The sequence below is a fragment of the Ostreococcus lucimarinus genome, chromosome 9 (assembly GCF_000092065.1).
Source record: "Ostreococcus lucimarinus CCE9901 chromosome 9, complete sequence".
Classification (NCBI taxonomy): Eukaryota; Viridiplantae; Chlorophyta; class Mamiellophyceae; order Mamiellales; family Bathycoccaceae; genus Ostreococcus; species Ostreococcus sp. 'lucimarinus'.
Window position 1 is genome coordinate 591,664 of NC_009363.1, and position 12,612 is coordinate 604,275.

The window sequence follows — 12,612 nt, forward strand, 5'->3', positions numbered from 1 at the left end:
CTTCTAGCTGAAAAAGTACACCGAGTCCTGAACGACGTCTAAATCCAAATCGCCAGGTGCGGGCGGCTGAGGGAACTCGTCCGCGACGTCTGGGTAATTCGCGCGGAACTCGTGATAAAGATTTTCGAGAAGAGGCTCTTTGTGAACCTCGATGAACTTTTCACGCAGGATGACATTCATGGTGTCCACGTCCGTCGCGTGCGTCCAAAAGGAATCGTGAACGCCGGCGAACGTCAATCCGGCGTCCACGCACGCGATCGCCGTCCTCATCATATGAGAACTGTCGATACTGTGAATATAATTCGGCGGGAACGCGCTCCTTTGCTTCACTTTCATAACCGGCTGTTGTTCGTCGTGAACTTTTAGCGAGAATGACTGCAAAATCGTCCGCACGCGCTTGGTTCGCTGACTGTGATACGGCTGCACGACGGGCAATCCCAGAGGCGTGGTCCAACGCACGGGCTCGCCCGCTGAGGTAGCGATCGTGGCGCAGGTCGTGAGCCATCCCATGACATCTCGGGCGTTTGAAAACATATTATTCAACGCGTCGAGCGTCCTTTTCGCGGCGTAGTTGGACACACGATAGCGAAGAAGTTCGTTGTCCTCCATCGCCTCGCGCTCACGGAGACGGCTATATATTTGCGCTCGCGCCCCGATGAAAGTAACGCCGTACACGGACGTCATCACCGTCTGCTTCACAAGCTTACGGTCGATGTGCTGAGCGAGTGACATCGCGAGCTTGGCGTTGTTAACGTCTTCCTCGTCTTCGCTGTCGATGAGTTTAATATCCTCAGCAACGATGCGCTTCAACACATTCGCGATGCCGGTGTAGACGTCCGCACCTCTGTCTGCGGGGACCAAGTTCACGGCTTCACCACCGTGTAAGTCGCGACCGAGCGCGGCGTAGTGTTGCAACCCGTTGCACGACCCATCTTGATGCACGGGTAAATTACTCATGAACTGCGTCGGGTCCGAGAGCTCGAGCGCTTTGTCGAGCTCGATGCACGTCGCCAAACACTGCCAGGGCTCTTCCGCTTCTTGCCACCACGCATCCTTCGCGAGCGGGTCTTGAGCCGACGCTCGCACGTCTTCTATGCGATCTTTGATGAACTGCACTCTCTCATCCATCGGAAGCTTGTCGGCGCCGTTACCAAACAGCGTCGCGCACTGGATGTGCATCCAACGCAGGCCGCGCTCGCCGAGCGGCTTCTTTTCGTTAAATCGAAGCAAACCGCGACACAAATCACTTCCTATGTGATTCAAGTGCACGTGCATCGTGTACGCGCGCCCTCTAAAATCCAAATTGTGCGGGAAATAAATATTTGGTTCGTTTTTCATCTCTCGCGCAACTTGCAATTTAATGAGAAAGTCGCAGCGCTGAGAGTGGAGCTCCATGTTTGACTTTTTCGTCTTTCGCACGCTTTGCAAAAAGTCGATAACCTCACCTTTGCCCGGAAGTCCACTAGCGAGCAGCTGCAAACGCTTTTTGTCGCTGCGAAGCGCATATGACCCGCCGGGCCAGCGTGGGAGTTGCAACTCAGCGCGAAGCGGAACCTCAGCCACGCCACCACCTCGAGCCCAGACTTCTTCCACGATCGGTAACACATCCGTATTGATTTGCCACGCGGTTTGCCCCAAAGCATTGAGAGCGTCTAACACGGGTTGGTATTGCACGGGCTCCCCCGATGCGTCCGCCTCGCGCGCTTTCTCCTCCAACGCCGCGATTTGCGCTCGACTCGGCCCTTCGTTCGAGTACTTCCCTCGCATGCATAGATTATCAGCGCGCAAGTATCCTCCCTTATTGTACCTCTCCCAATACCGCGGCGGGATAACCATGGGAAAGTGTCGCACCGGTACGAGCGCTGCGCGAGTCATCGTCTCCGTGTTGATGAATCTGTAAATGCTATCGTGCCAGTGCAGCATTCCGTACCCAGCCTCTTTGTAGTCGTGATAAAAGGCTGGAAGCGTCAATAATTCACCTTTTTCGTCCGGTACGCCAATCTTTGCCGTGTTCATGAGCGCGGTCAGCAGCACTGTTCCGATTTTAAGGCGAATCTCACGACCCCACTCCGCGTTCTCGAGCGCTTGCCGAGCGTGCTTGGACACCGACTTGATGGTGTTCATCTTTGACGTATCCAACGCCAAATTAATCCTATGCTCCGCCGCGTCGTCTATTTCCTTGACGTTGCCTTCGGTGTTCACTAGTCTAGATCGTCTAAATGCCTCCTTGGCCGCCTTTTCCGCCGACCGCATGCGCTCCAAGTTCACCTCAGCTTGCACCGCGCTTCCAACTTGGTCGGCGACGCTGATAAACTTCGCGCTCCCCGCCGCGGTCTGGTCGCCCCTTATGAACGACCACGCGCCATTATTCCTACCGTCACCCTTCATCAGCGTGCTGAGCGTCGCGTGAAGCGTCAACACCGCGAGTTTATCCGGTTCGAGCAAGCCCAAGTAGTGCCCGTACACGCGTCTGTCGACGCCCGGCACGTTGCCCCGTATCTTCTCTTGTTCTTCCGTCAGCGCCTCCACCAGAGGCACGTAAAACGACGCCAGCAACTTTTGCACCACGGGTAACTGCGCCCCAATCCCCGCCGCGAACGTCTTCCTCGCCAACTCCTTGTACCGCATCACCTCTCTTTCCACCGCCAAATTTTCCGCCTCGCGCTGCTTCCGCGTTTGCGCCCGTCTCTCCCCCTCATCCGCGTCCTCCGCGCGCTCTCGCGCCTCGTGCCCCCCCGCGCGTCTGAGCTGTCGTCTTCGCGCGTGCAGCGACTGCAGCGCGAGCTTGATCTTCGCCCTCCGCTCGTCCGTAGTTTCAAAAATACGATCCTTCACGTCCCCGAACGCCGTCGCCGCCATGGACAACGGTCGAAGCTTCGGCCCCGGTCGCGGCGCGCGCTCGACCGCGTCCGCGGCGGCGGCGAGCAGCAAATCGATCTCTTCGTCGTCCTCCATCAACTCCGCGGACCATCGCTCGATGGACACCGCGTCGCGCGGCGCGATCGACGACGTCGCGCTCGACGACGACGCGCTCGACGCGCGCCTCGCGCGCGCGCGACGATCGACGGCGTCGACGCTCGACGCGCTCGACGCCGCCGAAGACGACGTCGCGCTCGCCGCGCGCGACGCGCGCGACGCCGCCGCGCGCGCGGCGCGCCGCGCCAACATCCGCCCCGCACTGCCGCATCGCGTCCGCGTCGCCGATCGACGACGACCGATCGCGATGCGCGCGCGCGAACCTCACGCCGTCGATCGCGTCGCGCGCGCGAACCTCGCGCCGTCGATCGCGCGAGCGACGCGCGAGCGATCGCGAGACGGATCGCATCGATCACACACGGATCATCGCGTCGCGGCATCGCGTCGCGCCATCGCGCGTCGCGCGCGGTCTTTCTGCGACGCGTCGAGCGAGACGTGACCATGGCGTACGTGGCGATGCGAAGCGCGCGATGCGACGCTCGATTCGCGCGCGACGGCGGGGCGATCGGGGCGCCGTGGACCGCGGCGCGCGCGCGACGGCGGGGCGGGGCGTCCGTCGGCGTGAAAGCCCTAGCGTTGGGACGAGCATCGCGTCGCGCTCGATCGAGCGCGCGCGGGGGGGCGGCGACGCGCGCGCGATCTCGCGGATTTGTCGTGCGAAATCGTGCGCGCGATCTCGCGCGCGCGCGGCGCGCGGGCGGCGCGCGGCGGGCGAGGTCGGGATGAAGTCGCCGACGCGGAGGGTTTCGCGCGCGCGATCGGGATGCGCGCGCGACGACGGCGACGACGCTGGAACGGTGACCGCGAACGAGACGACTGACGAAAACGCACGTTTATTTCACGATGACAGTAAGACGAAGAAACAGGTGAAGAACGGGCAACCGAGCTTCTACCCCGCCGATGACATCAAAAAGCCGCTGAAGCGCACGATCGAGCACAAGCAGACCAAGCTTCGCGCATCCATCGCGCCCGGTCAAGTGCTGATCCTTCTCGCTGGACACTTGAAGGGTAAGCGCGTGGTGTTCTTGAAGCAGCTCGAGTCTGGGTTGTTGCTCGTCGCCGGTCCGTACGGTGTGAATGGCGTGCCGGCGAAGCGCGTGAACCAGCGCTACGTCATCGCGACGAGCGAAAAGGTTGACGTGAGCGGCGCCGCCGCCGCGGCGGCCAAGTTCACCGATGCCTCGTTCAAGAAGCCGGCGAAGGATCGCAGTAACAAGAAGAGTGAAGAAGAATTCTTCAAGGTTGACCTCGCGAAGAAGGAGCTTCCGGCTGATTACCTCGAGAACAACAAGGCTCTCGACAAGGCGCTCGGCGACGCCATCGCGAAGACGCCGTACCTCAAGGAATACATGTCCACGCTCTTCACTTTGAAGTCTGGCGACAAGCCGCATGAGATGAAGTTCTAAGCGGTGTGGCGTAAGTAAGGTTAGTGTTGGTGTCTTGGTGATGTGAATGGGGCGTTTAGAACGCCCCGAAACTTCGGAGACGGATTAGTGGTGATGTAAACGAAAGAGCTCTCGAAGAAGAATCTAAAATCTTTTTACATACCGCTCGCCTAAAACCATTCGTTGTGCTCCTCTGCGTCCGCGTCTTCGAGCTGCGCGCGCTCTTTCAATTCGCTCTTCTTTCGGAACATTTTTGCCTCGAAGCCCGTGCCGCGGTCGACGCCGTCCCAGTGACGGCCCGGTTTGATGCCGTAGCGGTTGTGCGGCGCGACGACGCCGCGACGAAGCCAGCTGTGCGGTGGAACCTCTTGCGGGATTCGGAAACCAGACTTTTTCAAATCATCCATCGACAACCCTAAGCCGTCGACGACGGATGGGAGATTGAGCGATTCAGCGTGACGCTTTTTGCGGCTCAAATGCGCCATCGGGTCGCCGAAACGCATCGCACTTCGCTGTTTGTCTTCATAATCGGCATCGATGTCGGCGTGCGCGAACGGAGTGTCTTTTGCCTTGACTAAATCTACCTCGTACTGCTTCGCTTGTCTCGCCTGTTCCACACCCGTTGCCCAAACCGGTCGTTCGCGCTCCTTTGGTTTGACATTCTCCGAGCGACGCTTCATCTCCTCGCTATCCATGAGCTTCCCAGTCGCCTTGTCCCGGTAGTTCGTCGCCGCCCCGCGACCACTTTGCTCGTCCGTCATCTTAGCCACGCGCGCTTGCTCAGCTTTGCGCTTCAACTCAGCTTCCATGATGACTTGCGCCGCGCTCACGAGACCGGTGGACGTGCCATCCGTCATCTTGTGCTCCTTCGTCTTCTTTTCCTTCGACTTCTTTTTATTATCTTCCGCGGGCGCTTCCGGCAAGGGATCGGGCGGTAAGATCAAGTCACCGTCGCTATCGTACTGCAGCTCTTGCTGCCCGGAAGGCTCTTCAGGCAGGATAAAATCGCCATCGCTGTCGTATTGCGGCTCACCCGCCGCCGCCGCCGCCGCCGCCGCCGCCGCGGGCTCCTGAGGAATAATCAAGTCCCCATCGCTATCGTACTGCAGCCCATCGCCCGCGCTCGTCGTTGGCGCATCCTCGGGCGGTACCGAAGCATCACCGGCGTCGTCTTCGCTATCGCTATCGTGTCTCGCGCGGCGACTCGGCGCCGCCGCCGCCGCCGCCGTCGCCTCTTCCGAATCCGAATCGTGTCTTCGTCGTCTCCCCCCAGCCCCGCTCCCATCTTCCTCCACCGCCGTCCATCCACTACCATCGTCCCCGATCCCCATGTATCGCACCGCGCGCGCCTCGATCTCTTTCGTCGCCATCGCCGCCGCGTCCACCTCGCGTCCGCGCGCGTCCAAAACCACCGCGCGATCCTCATCCTCTCGACCCTTCTTCGTCCCCGTCGCGTCCGCGCTCGCGCCCGCGTCGCCGTCGATGATGCGAATCGCGTTCGAGTGCGTCTTCGGGCGCTTCTTTTTGCGCTTCTTCCCGTCGTCACCGCGCGGGTCGGCGCTCGACGGCGCGCTCATGTACTTTTTGAGGTAGTCGAGTTTGGAGCTCATGGCGGCGCGTTCGAGCGCGCGCGCGCGTTGGGGGCGTCGATCGTCGACGTCGACGTCGCGTCGCGTCACGTCGTCGCGCGCGCGCGGCGTCGATCGACGCGACGAGTCGAGGTGTGACGGTCTGGTCGCTCGCCGCGACGGTTTCGTTCGTTTCGCTCATCTAACGCGCTATGATTTCAGCTATAACTTGAGCTAATGCGGTCGTCGCGTTCACGCGTCGACGCGACGCGCGGCGACGAAAATCGAACCCTTGTCGCCTCTGCCCGTGCGCAGATCGTCGTCGACGTAGGTCGTCTCGATCCAGCCGCGCGGATCGACAAAGTCGAGCGACGCGCGCAGCGGCGGCAGCGACCCTATTCGAAGCTCCACCGAGCGAAAGCGCACGTTCAAACGCGTCGGATGCGCGACGGGATCATCGAACGCGCACTCTCCCGCGAGATTCACACCGAGATTCACGCCGAAAGGTCCTTCGAATTCGGCCCGATTGGACACCGTCGCCGCGGCGACGTCGATGTCTTGATAGTTCCCAATCGAACGCGCGAACGACTTTTCCGACTTTTCCGACTTTTCCGACTTTTCCGACGCCACCGAGCGCCCCGAACTCCCTGAGGCTTCCGTGAGCGCCGCGCCCAGAGCGCCCTCGCGTCGTCGTCTCGCCTCCTCCGCGGCGTCGTCCGCGGCGACCGACGCCAAGAGACTCCACGCGCCCGAGACCGACGCCCCCAGCGCCGCCGCGTCGTCCGGCGCGCGTCCCGCGCGCTCCAGCGCCTCGACGAGGTCCATCAGCGCGCGCGCGTCGTCCGCCGACGCGCGTCGTCCGCCTCGCGTGCGCGCGCAAAGTCGTTTCAGCGCGCGCTTCGTCGTCTCGACGTCTTCGCTCGACGCCGACGCCGCGACGCGCGACGCGCGCGCGACGCGCGACGCGCGCGCGCGCGCGGCGCGACGCGACGCGTCCAGCGCGCGGCCTCCGTCTCGCGCGCCGCGCGCGCGATCGGCGCTCGCGGTCGCGCGCATCGCGCGGCGCCGACGTGTGGCGCCGCACTCGACGCCTCGCGAAGCGTCGCGGCGTCGCGGCATGCCGGCGTCGAGCGATGCGCCGTCGACGACGCCCGCGACGCGCGACGCCGACGCGCGGTCGCGGCGCGTCGTCGCCAAGGCGCTCGCGGATAACGCGCTCGTCGCGCTGTGGGTCGGGACGAGCGCGATCGTCATCTTGTTCAATAAATACATCCTCACCGCGTACGGGTTCCCGTTCCCGGTCGCGCTGACGATGACGCACATGCTGTTCTGCTCCGTCGTGGCGTTCGTGATCGTGCGCGCGCTGAAACTGGTGCCGGCGAGCGAGGGGGTGACGAGGGAGGTGTACGCGACGAAGATTACGCCGATAGCGGCGCTGTTCGCGGTGTCGCTGTGGGCGTCGAACACGGCGTACGTGTATTTGAGCGTGGCGTTCATACAAATGCTGAAAGCGCTGAGCCCGGTGGTGGTGTACGCGATCGGGTGTTCGATAGGCGTGGAACGGTACTCGCACGAGCGATTGGCGAACATGGCGGTGGTGACGCTCGGGGTGATGATCGCGTCGTACGGGGAGCTGAATTTTAATTTTTTTGGGTTCGCGGTGCAGCTCGTGGCGGTGCTCGCGGAATCGTGTCGAATCATCGCCGTGCAGCTGGTTTTGGGGAAAGCAAATCTGAAGTTGAACTCGATCACGACGCTGTATTACGTTTCGCCCGCGTGCTTTGTGTTTTTGATCGTCCCGTTCGCGATGCTGGAGCTTCCCAGGCTGGCGTACGGCTTGGAGGTGACGCATTCGGTGCGTTACTCCGCGGGCATCATGCTCGCCAACGCAATGTGCGCGTTCGCTTTGAATGCGGTGATTTATTTGCTCATCGGTCGAACGAGCGCGTTGACGCTCAACGTGGCGGGCGTGGTGAAGGACATGTTCCTCATCGGCATCAGTTCGGTGATTTTCGAGGCGCCGATATCTGCCACGCAGCTCGTCGGTAGTTTGATCGCGTTCGGGGGCGTGTGCTACTATAATTACCGCAAACTGAACGATGCGTTCGCGGCGGCGGCGGCGGCGCCGACGCAAGGCGAAGTCGGGCCGAAGCGAGACAGTCAGGCTTAGGGTGTCGGTTAGTAGTGTATCCTTCCGTAGAATTTCGTATAACACGCGTGATTGTTACAAATTTGTGTTTTATAGTAGCAGTTCAGAGAGTTCATTTCCTTCGTCTTGTCCATCGCCGCCGAGCGAAAGTTGTGCGAGTTTTGCCGCTTCGAATTCCGCGGACAACGCGCACAGTTCGTCGTAAATCAAACCTCGAACATCGGTATCTGTCAGATATTGGGCACCGTCTTCAAAGTCGAAGGTGAACGGCGACTCAGCGCACGGTTCGTCGACTTCATCGTGAAGCGATTCCAGGTATGGATGCGCCAACGCCTCCTCGACGGTGATGCGCCTCGCCGGGTCGAGCACGAGCATCTTATCCACCAAGTCCACCGCCTTGGGCGAAGCGTTGGGGAACAACTTTTGAAAGCTACATCGCGCGGTGACTGGAAGTGATTTGATGTAACGCTTCGCCTTTTCGTTGTTGATGAAATCAAGCTCGGATGGGTTTTGCGGCGTTCCGATGACGCGCATGATCAAATTCAATTGGTGCACGTAATCTTTCCCCGGAAAGAGCGTCTTTCGCCCGAGCAACTCGGCGAAGATACAACCGACGCTCCACACATCGATAGCGCTCGTGTACTCGGCGCAAGAGAGCAACAGCTCGGGCGCGCGATACCACCTCGTCACGACGTACTCCGTCATGAACTCGGACGCCTCCGCGTCCACGAGCGCGGTGCGCGCCAATCCAAAGTCACAAATCTTCAAATCGCAGTTCGCGTTCAATAATAAATTTCCAGGCTTCAAGTCTCGATGCAGCACGTCGGCGCTGTGAATGTACTTTAACCCGCGCAAAATCTGATAGACAAAGTACTGACAGTGCTCATCCGTCAGCGACTGCGAACTGCGAATGATTTGGTATAAATCGGTGTCCATGAGATCGTACATCAAATAAACGTCCTCAAACGCATCCTTCGCGCGAGGTTTCACGCAATCGATGATATCGATCACGTTCTCGTGCCTCAAGTGTCGCAACAGCTTGATTTCCCGCAGCGTCCGCTTCGCGTCCACCACGTTCTCGAACGCGTTCACAATCTTCTTAATCGCCACCTTTCTATTCGTCTCCAACTCTCTCGCGCTACACACCACCCCGTACGCCCCCTTCCCGATCGGTTTTATGGGCGCATACTTGGCGTCCACCTCGAACACCGTCCCGCACACGGCGAACTTGGACGTCACCGCCGCCGTCCCCCGTCCCGACCGTCCTTCCCTCTCCCGTCGCGCCTTTCGTCGTTTCGCCCTCGCCGCGCGCACGACGTCATCCCCACCACCGTTCTCGTCCCCTCCCTCGACCCCTCGTCGTCGTCGTCGTCGTCGTCGTCGTTCGCTCGCGTTCGCGTCTCGCGTCCCCTCGCCCGCCTCCGATTCGCTCTCGTCCGTCGTCGTCTCCGTGCGCGACGCGCTCTCCGATCCCGTGCACTGCGAGTCGTCGTCCTCCGTCGTGCTCATGTACGCCCGCGCGTCGTCGTCGTCGCCGTCGTCGTCGTCGCGAATTCGCGTCGCGCCGTCTGCAATCGCGTCGTCGTAATCATCGTCGCTTTTCGCGTCGCGCGCCGCGGCGCTCGCGCGCCGCGCCGCGTCGTCGTCCGCGAACGCGCCTCGCCCGCGTCCCGCGCGCGCGTCGCGCGGCGACGGCGTCTCCGCGCTCGACGCGCGCGCCATTGTGCGCCACCGCGCGCCGTCGTCGGTCCATCGCGGCGTCGCGATGCCGGCGCTCGTCCTCACGCGCGCGGGCTGGGCGCGCGCGAGCGACGTCGACGACGACGACGACGACGCGACGCGCGACGTCGCCGCGGCGCTGTGGACGACGACGACGTGGCTGGACATGCTGAACGACGGGCGGCGAAACCGAGCCTTCGCGCGGGCGATCGAACGCGACGTGACGCGAGGCGATCGATGCGTGGACGTCGGCGCGGGCACTGGGATACTCGCGGCGATGCTCGCGCGGGCGTGCGGACGCGAGGGAGGCGTGGTGGCGGTGGAGGAGTACGCGCCGTGCGCGGCGCTGGCGAGAAAAATCGTCGGCGGCGACGGGATCGACGTGCGGTGCGCGCGAAGCGATGAGGTGGTGTGCGAGACGGAAAACGAAAGGTTTGACGTGATGTGCGCGGAGTTGTTGGACTCGGAGCTCGTGGGAGAGGGATGGTTGAAGACGGCGCGCGAGGCGAGACGAAGGCTGACGCGCGGACGAGGCGCGACGATACCGAGACGAGGGAGGACGCACGCGAGGTTGGTGCGATGCGAAAAGGCGGCGAAATATTACGGTGCGATCGGTGACGCGGCGAGCGCGGCGGGGGAGGGGGTGGTGTGGTGTCGAAGCGCGAGGCAGGCGCACGCGCGCGCGTGGAGACGAGAGATGGAATCGTTATCCGACGACGTCTTGGCGCACGAGTTCGATTTCGAGAACGTGCCGGAGGAAGGACGCGCCGCGACGTGGGAACGCGAGTGGAAAGTCGTCGACACCGCCGGGCGCGCGGATGCGGTTTTGGTGTGGTGGGAGGTGGACGTCGATTCAGAGGGCGATGCCCGGTATTCGACGCGTCCGACGCCCGACGCTCCCTGGACGCACCATTGGCGGCAAGTCTTGTTCGTCGTTCCCGAACACGCGCGCGGTGGAATTTTGAATGGCGATGGAAAGGTGCGCTTTGTCGCCACGCACGACGATTACTCGCTGAAAATCGGGATTCAAACGTCCGAGACTCTCGGCGCTCGGGCGGACGCCGCCGGCGTCCCGGACCCGCCCGTCGAAGCGCCTTGGCTCGATCCATTGAGACGGTGCGCGCGGGGAGAGAGCACGTCGTACCGTCTTCGCGCGGTTGGGATGCGTTTGCCCGAATTCGTCGCGAGCAAGGCGCGACTCGGCGTCGTGTGCGGCGTCGATTTGTCGAGCGCCAACGCGCTCTTGCGTCCTGAAGACGACGACTTGCCCGACGACGCACCGATCGGGTGCGAAAAGTTCGACGCTCCGATTTCATGGTTCCACGTGTTTGAGCTCGGTGGCGGTCCGCACGACGCCGACGCCGTCGCGACCTCGCCCGAGACGCTCTTTGAATTCGGCGACGAATCGTCCTCCTTCGCCGTCGGCGCTCGCGCCGTCGCGACGCTCCGCGCGGACGCCCCGTTCGACGCCGTCGTCGTCTACATCGACGCCGAAGACGATGTCGATCCGTTCGATCCCGAACGCGACGCGTTCGCCACGCCCTTTTCCATCGCGAGACGTCGTCAAGGCGTTCTCATCGTTCCGGAACGCTCTCGCGCTCCATCGCTCCAAGTTTGGTGCGCCGCCGTTCCCGGCGACGAGGGATTCCGATTCGGCATTCTCGCCTCATCGTAACGACGCGCTCGAGCGTCGACGTCTCGATCGTTTAGTTTAGGATTCAATCGTTTAGTTTAGGATTAGCGTTGGCTCGTTCGGCGCACCGCCGGCGCGCGTCACATCGCGCCGACGATGTCGCTCGCGCGCGCGCGCGCCTCCGGCCCGACGCCCGCGCGCGCGTCGACGTCGACGTCGACGTCGTCGTCGTCGCGCGCGCGCGTCGTCGCGCTCACGCGTCGCGCCGCGCTCGTCGCCGCGGTCTCGCTCGTCGCGCCCGGCCGCGCGCGCGCCGACGCGTTCGCCGACGCCGACGCGTTCGCCGACGCCGGCGAATCGCCCGCGGTCGGCGCGTGCGCGGATTGCATCGGCGAGTACAACGGGTACCTGAACTCGTGCGATCGCGCGTCGTCGTCGTGCGTGTCCTCGCAGAACGACGACGCGGAGAGATTCGTCGCGCCGTGGGCGTACGAGGGCGACCGCGCGACGGCGATGCGACGCCTCGTCGACGTCGCGACGGGACGCGCGACGCCGCGAGGCAGGGCGCTGTCGCAGCGCGGGAGCGGGATCGGGGCGAGGACGGGCGACGGGCGCGCGCGCGACGGGTTGTCGTTCGTCGCTCGCGCGGAGGCGTACGACGAATCGAGCGGATACGTGCGGTTGGCGCTCGCGCCCAAGACGCGAAACGACGCGAACGGTGGATTCGGGGCGAAGGTCGCGCTCGACGGGAACGACGTCGACGTCGCGGGCGTCGGCGTGTTCGACGCGGAATTTCTGTTCATCGCGAACGACGAAGTGGTCGACGTGCGCGTGGCGCAGCGCGGCGGTAACGCCGAGAATCGCGGGGTGTTTCGATTGAGTTACACCGATGGCGTGGCGTTCGATACGAATCTCGCGAGGGCGCGCGCCGAGGAGCTTCGCATCGCGATCGGGTGGGAAATCCTCCCAGTCATAGCCGCGTTCGATCCGAAGTGGAGCGACAAAGAGCGACTTTGGTTTGAGAAATTATTCGACGCCGCCGCGGGGCGTCCGGCGCCGGAGACGAACGATCTACGCGACATGCGCGACACGTACTCGTACGAGTGATCGCCTCGCGTCGCGTCGCGTTGTAGTGTTCATCGATTTGTTTGTACCGCGCCGTCACCGCGCCTCGATTTGTTT

At 62.8% G+C, this 12,612-nt stretch overlaps 8 protein-coding genes across 8 annotated transcripts; 4 read left to right on the forward strand and 4 right to left on the reverse strand.

Annotated features, from left to right (window-relative positions):
• Positions 1-3: 3 nt before the first annotated feature.
• OSTLU_34669 (predicted protein) lies at positions 4-2,859 on the reverse strand (the record flags this gene model as incomplete). The annotated part of the gene is made up of 3 exons (XM_001419811.1): positions 4-1,462; positions 1,511-2,320; positions 2,360-2,859. The coding sequence occupies 3 exons, from the start codon at positions 2,857-2,859 to the stop codon at positions 4-6; spliced, it is 2,769 nt and encodes a 922-aa protein (XP_001419848.1).
• Positions 2,860-3,417: 558 nt separating this feature from the next.
• RPL6 (Ribosomal protein L6, component of cytosolic 80S ribosome and 60S large subunit) lies at positions 3,418-4,382 on the forward strand (the record flags this gene model as incomplete). Its single annotated transcript, XM_001419608.1, has 3 exons — positions 3,418-3,422; positions 3,827-4,115; positions 4,167-4,382. The coding sequence occupies 3 exons, from the start codon at positions 3,418-3,420 to the stop codon at positions 4,380-4,382; spliced, it is 510 nt and encodes a 169-aa protein (XP_001419645.1).
• A 149-nt stretch (positions 4,383-4,531) lies between these two features.
• OSTLU_16898 (predicted protein) lies at positions 4,532-5,731 on the reverse strand (the record flags this gene model as incomplete). The annotated part of the gene is made up of 1 exon (XM_001419812.1): positions 4,532-5,731. The coding sequence occupies one exon, from the start codon at positions 5,729-5,731 to the stop codon at positions 4,532-4,534; it is 1,200 nt and encodes a 399-aa protein (XP_001419849.1).
• A 450-nt stretch (positions 5,732-6,181) lies between these two features.
• On the reverse strand, positions 6,182-6,754 carry OSTLU_16899 (predicted protein; the record flags this gene model as incomplete). The annotated part of the gene is made up of 1 exon (XM_001419813.1): positions 6,182-6,754. The coding sequence occupies one exon, from the start codon at positions 6,752-6,754 to the stop codon at positions 6,182-6,184; it is 573 nt and encodes a 190-aa protein (XP_001419850.1).
• A 292-nt stretch (positions 6,755-7,046) lies between these two features.
• Positions 7,047-8,099, forward strand: OSTLU_34640 (DMT family transporter: phosphate/phosphoenolpyruvate; the record flags this gene model as incomplete). The annotated part of the gene is made up of 1 exon (XM_001419609.1): positions 7,047-8,099. One exon carries the CDS (start codon positions 7,047-7,049, stop codon positions 8,097-8,099), a length of 1,053 nt encoding a protein of 350 aa, XP_001419646.1.
• A 69-nt stretch (positions 8,100-8,168) lies between these two features.
• Positions 8,169-9,400, reverse strand: OSTLU_94760 (predicted protein; the record flags this gene model as incomplete). The annotated part of the gene is given in 2 exon segments (XM_001419814.1): positions 8,169-9,378; positions 9,393-9,400. The coding sequence occupies 2 exon segments, from the start codon at positions 9,398-9,400 to the stop codon at positions 8,169-8,171; spliced, it is 1,218 nt and encodes a 405-aa protein (XP_001419851.1).
• Positions 9,401-9,843: 443 nt separating this feature from the next.
• Positions 9,844-11,472, forward strand: OSTLU_88314 (predicted protein; the record flags this gene model as incomplete). Its single annotated transcript, XM_001419610.1, has 1 exon — positions 9,844-11,472. One exon carries the CDS (start codon positions 9,844-9,846, stop codon positions 11,470-11,472), a length of 1,629 nt encoding a protein of 542 aa, XP_001419647.1.
• Positions 11,473-11,586: 114 nt separating this feature from the next.
• Positions 11,587-12,537, forward strand: OSTLU_93291 (predicted protein; the record flags this gene model as incomplete). Its single annotated transcript, XM_001419611.1, has 1 exon — positions 11,587-12,537. The coding sequence occupies one exon, from the start codon at positions 11,587-11,589 to the stop codon at positions 12,535-12,537; it is 951 nt and encodes a 316-aa protein (XP_001419648.1).
• Positions 12,538-12,612: the final 75 nt, after the last annotated feature.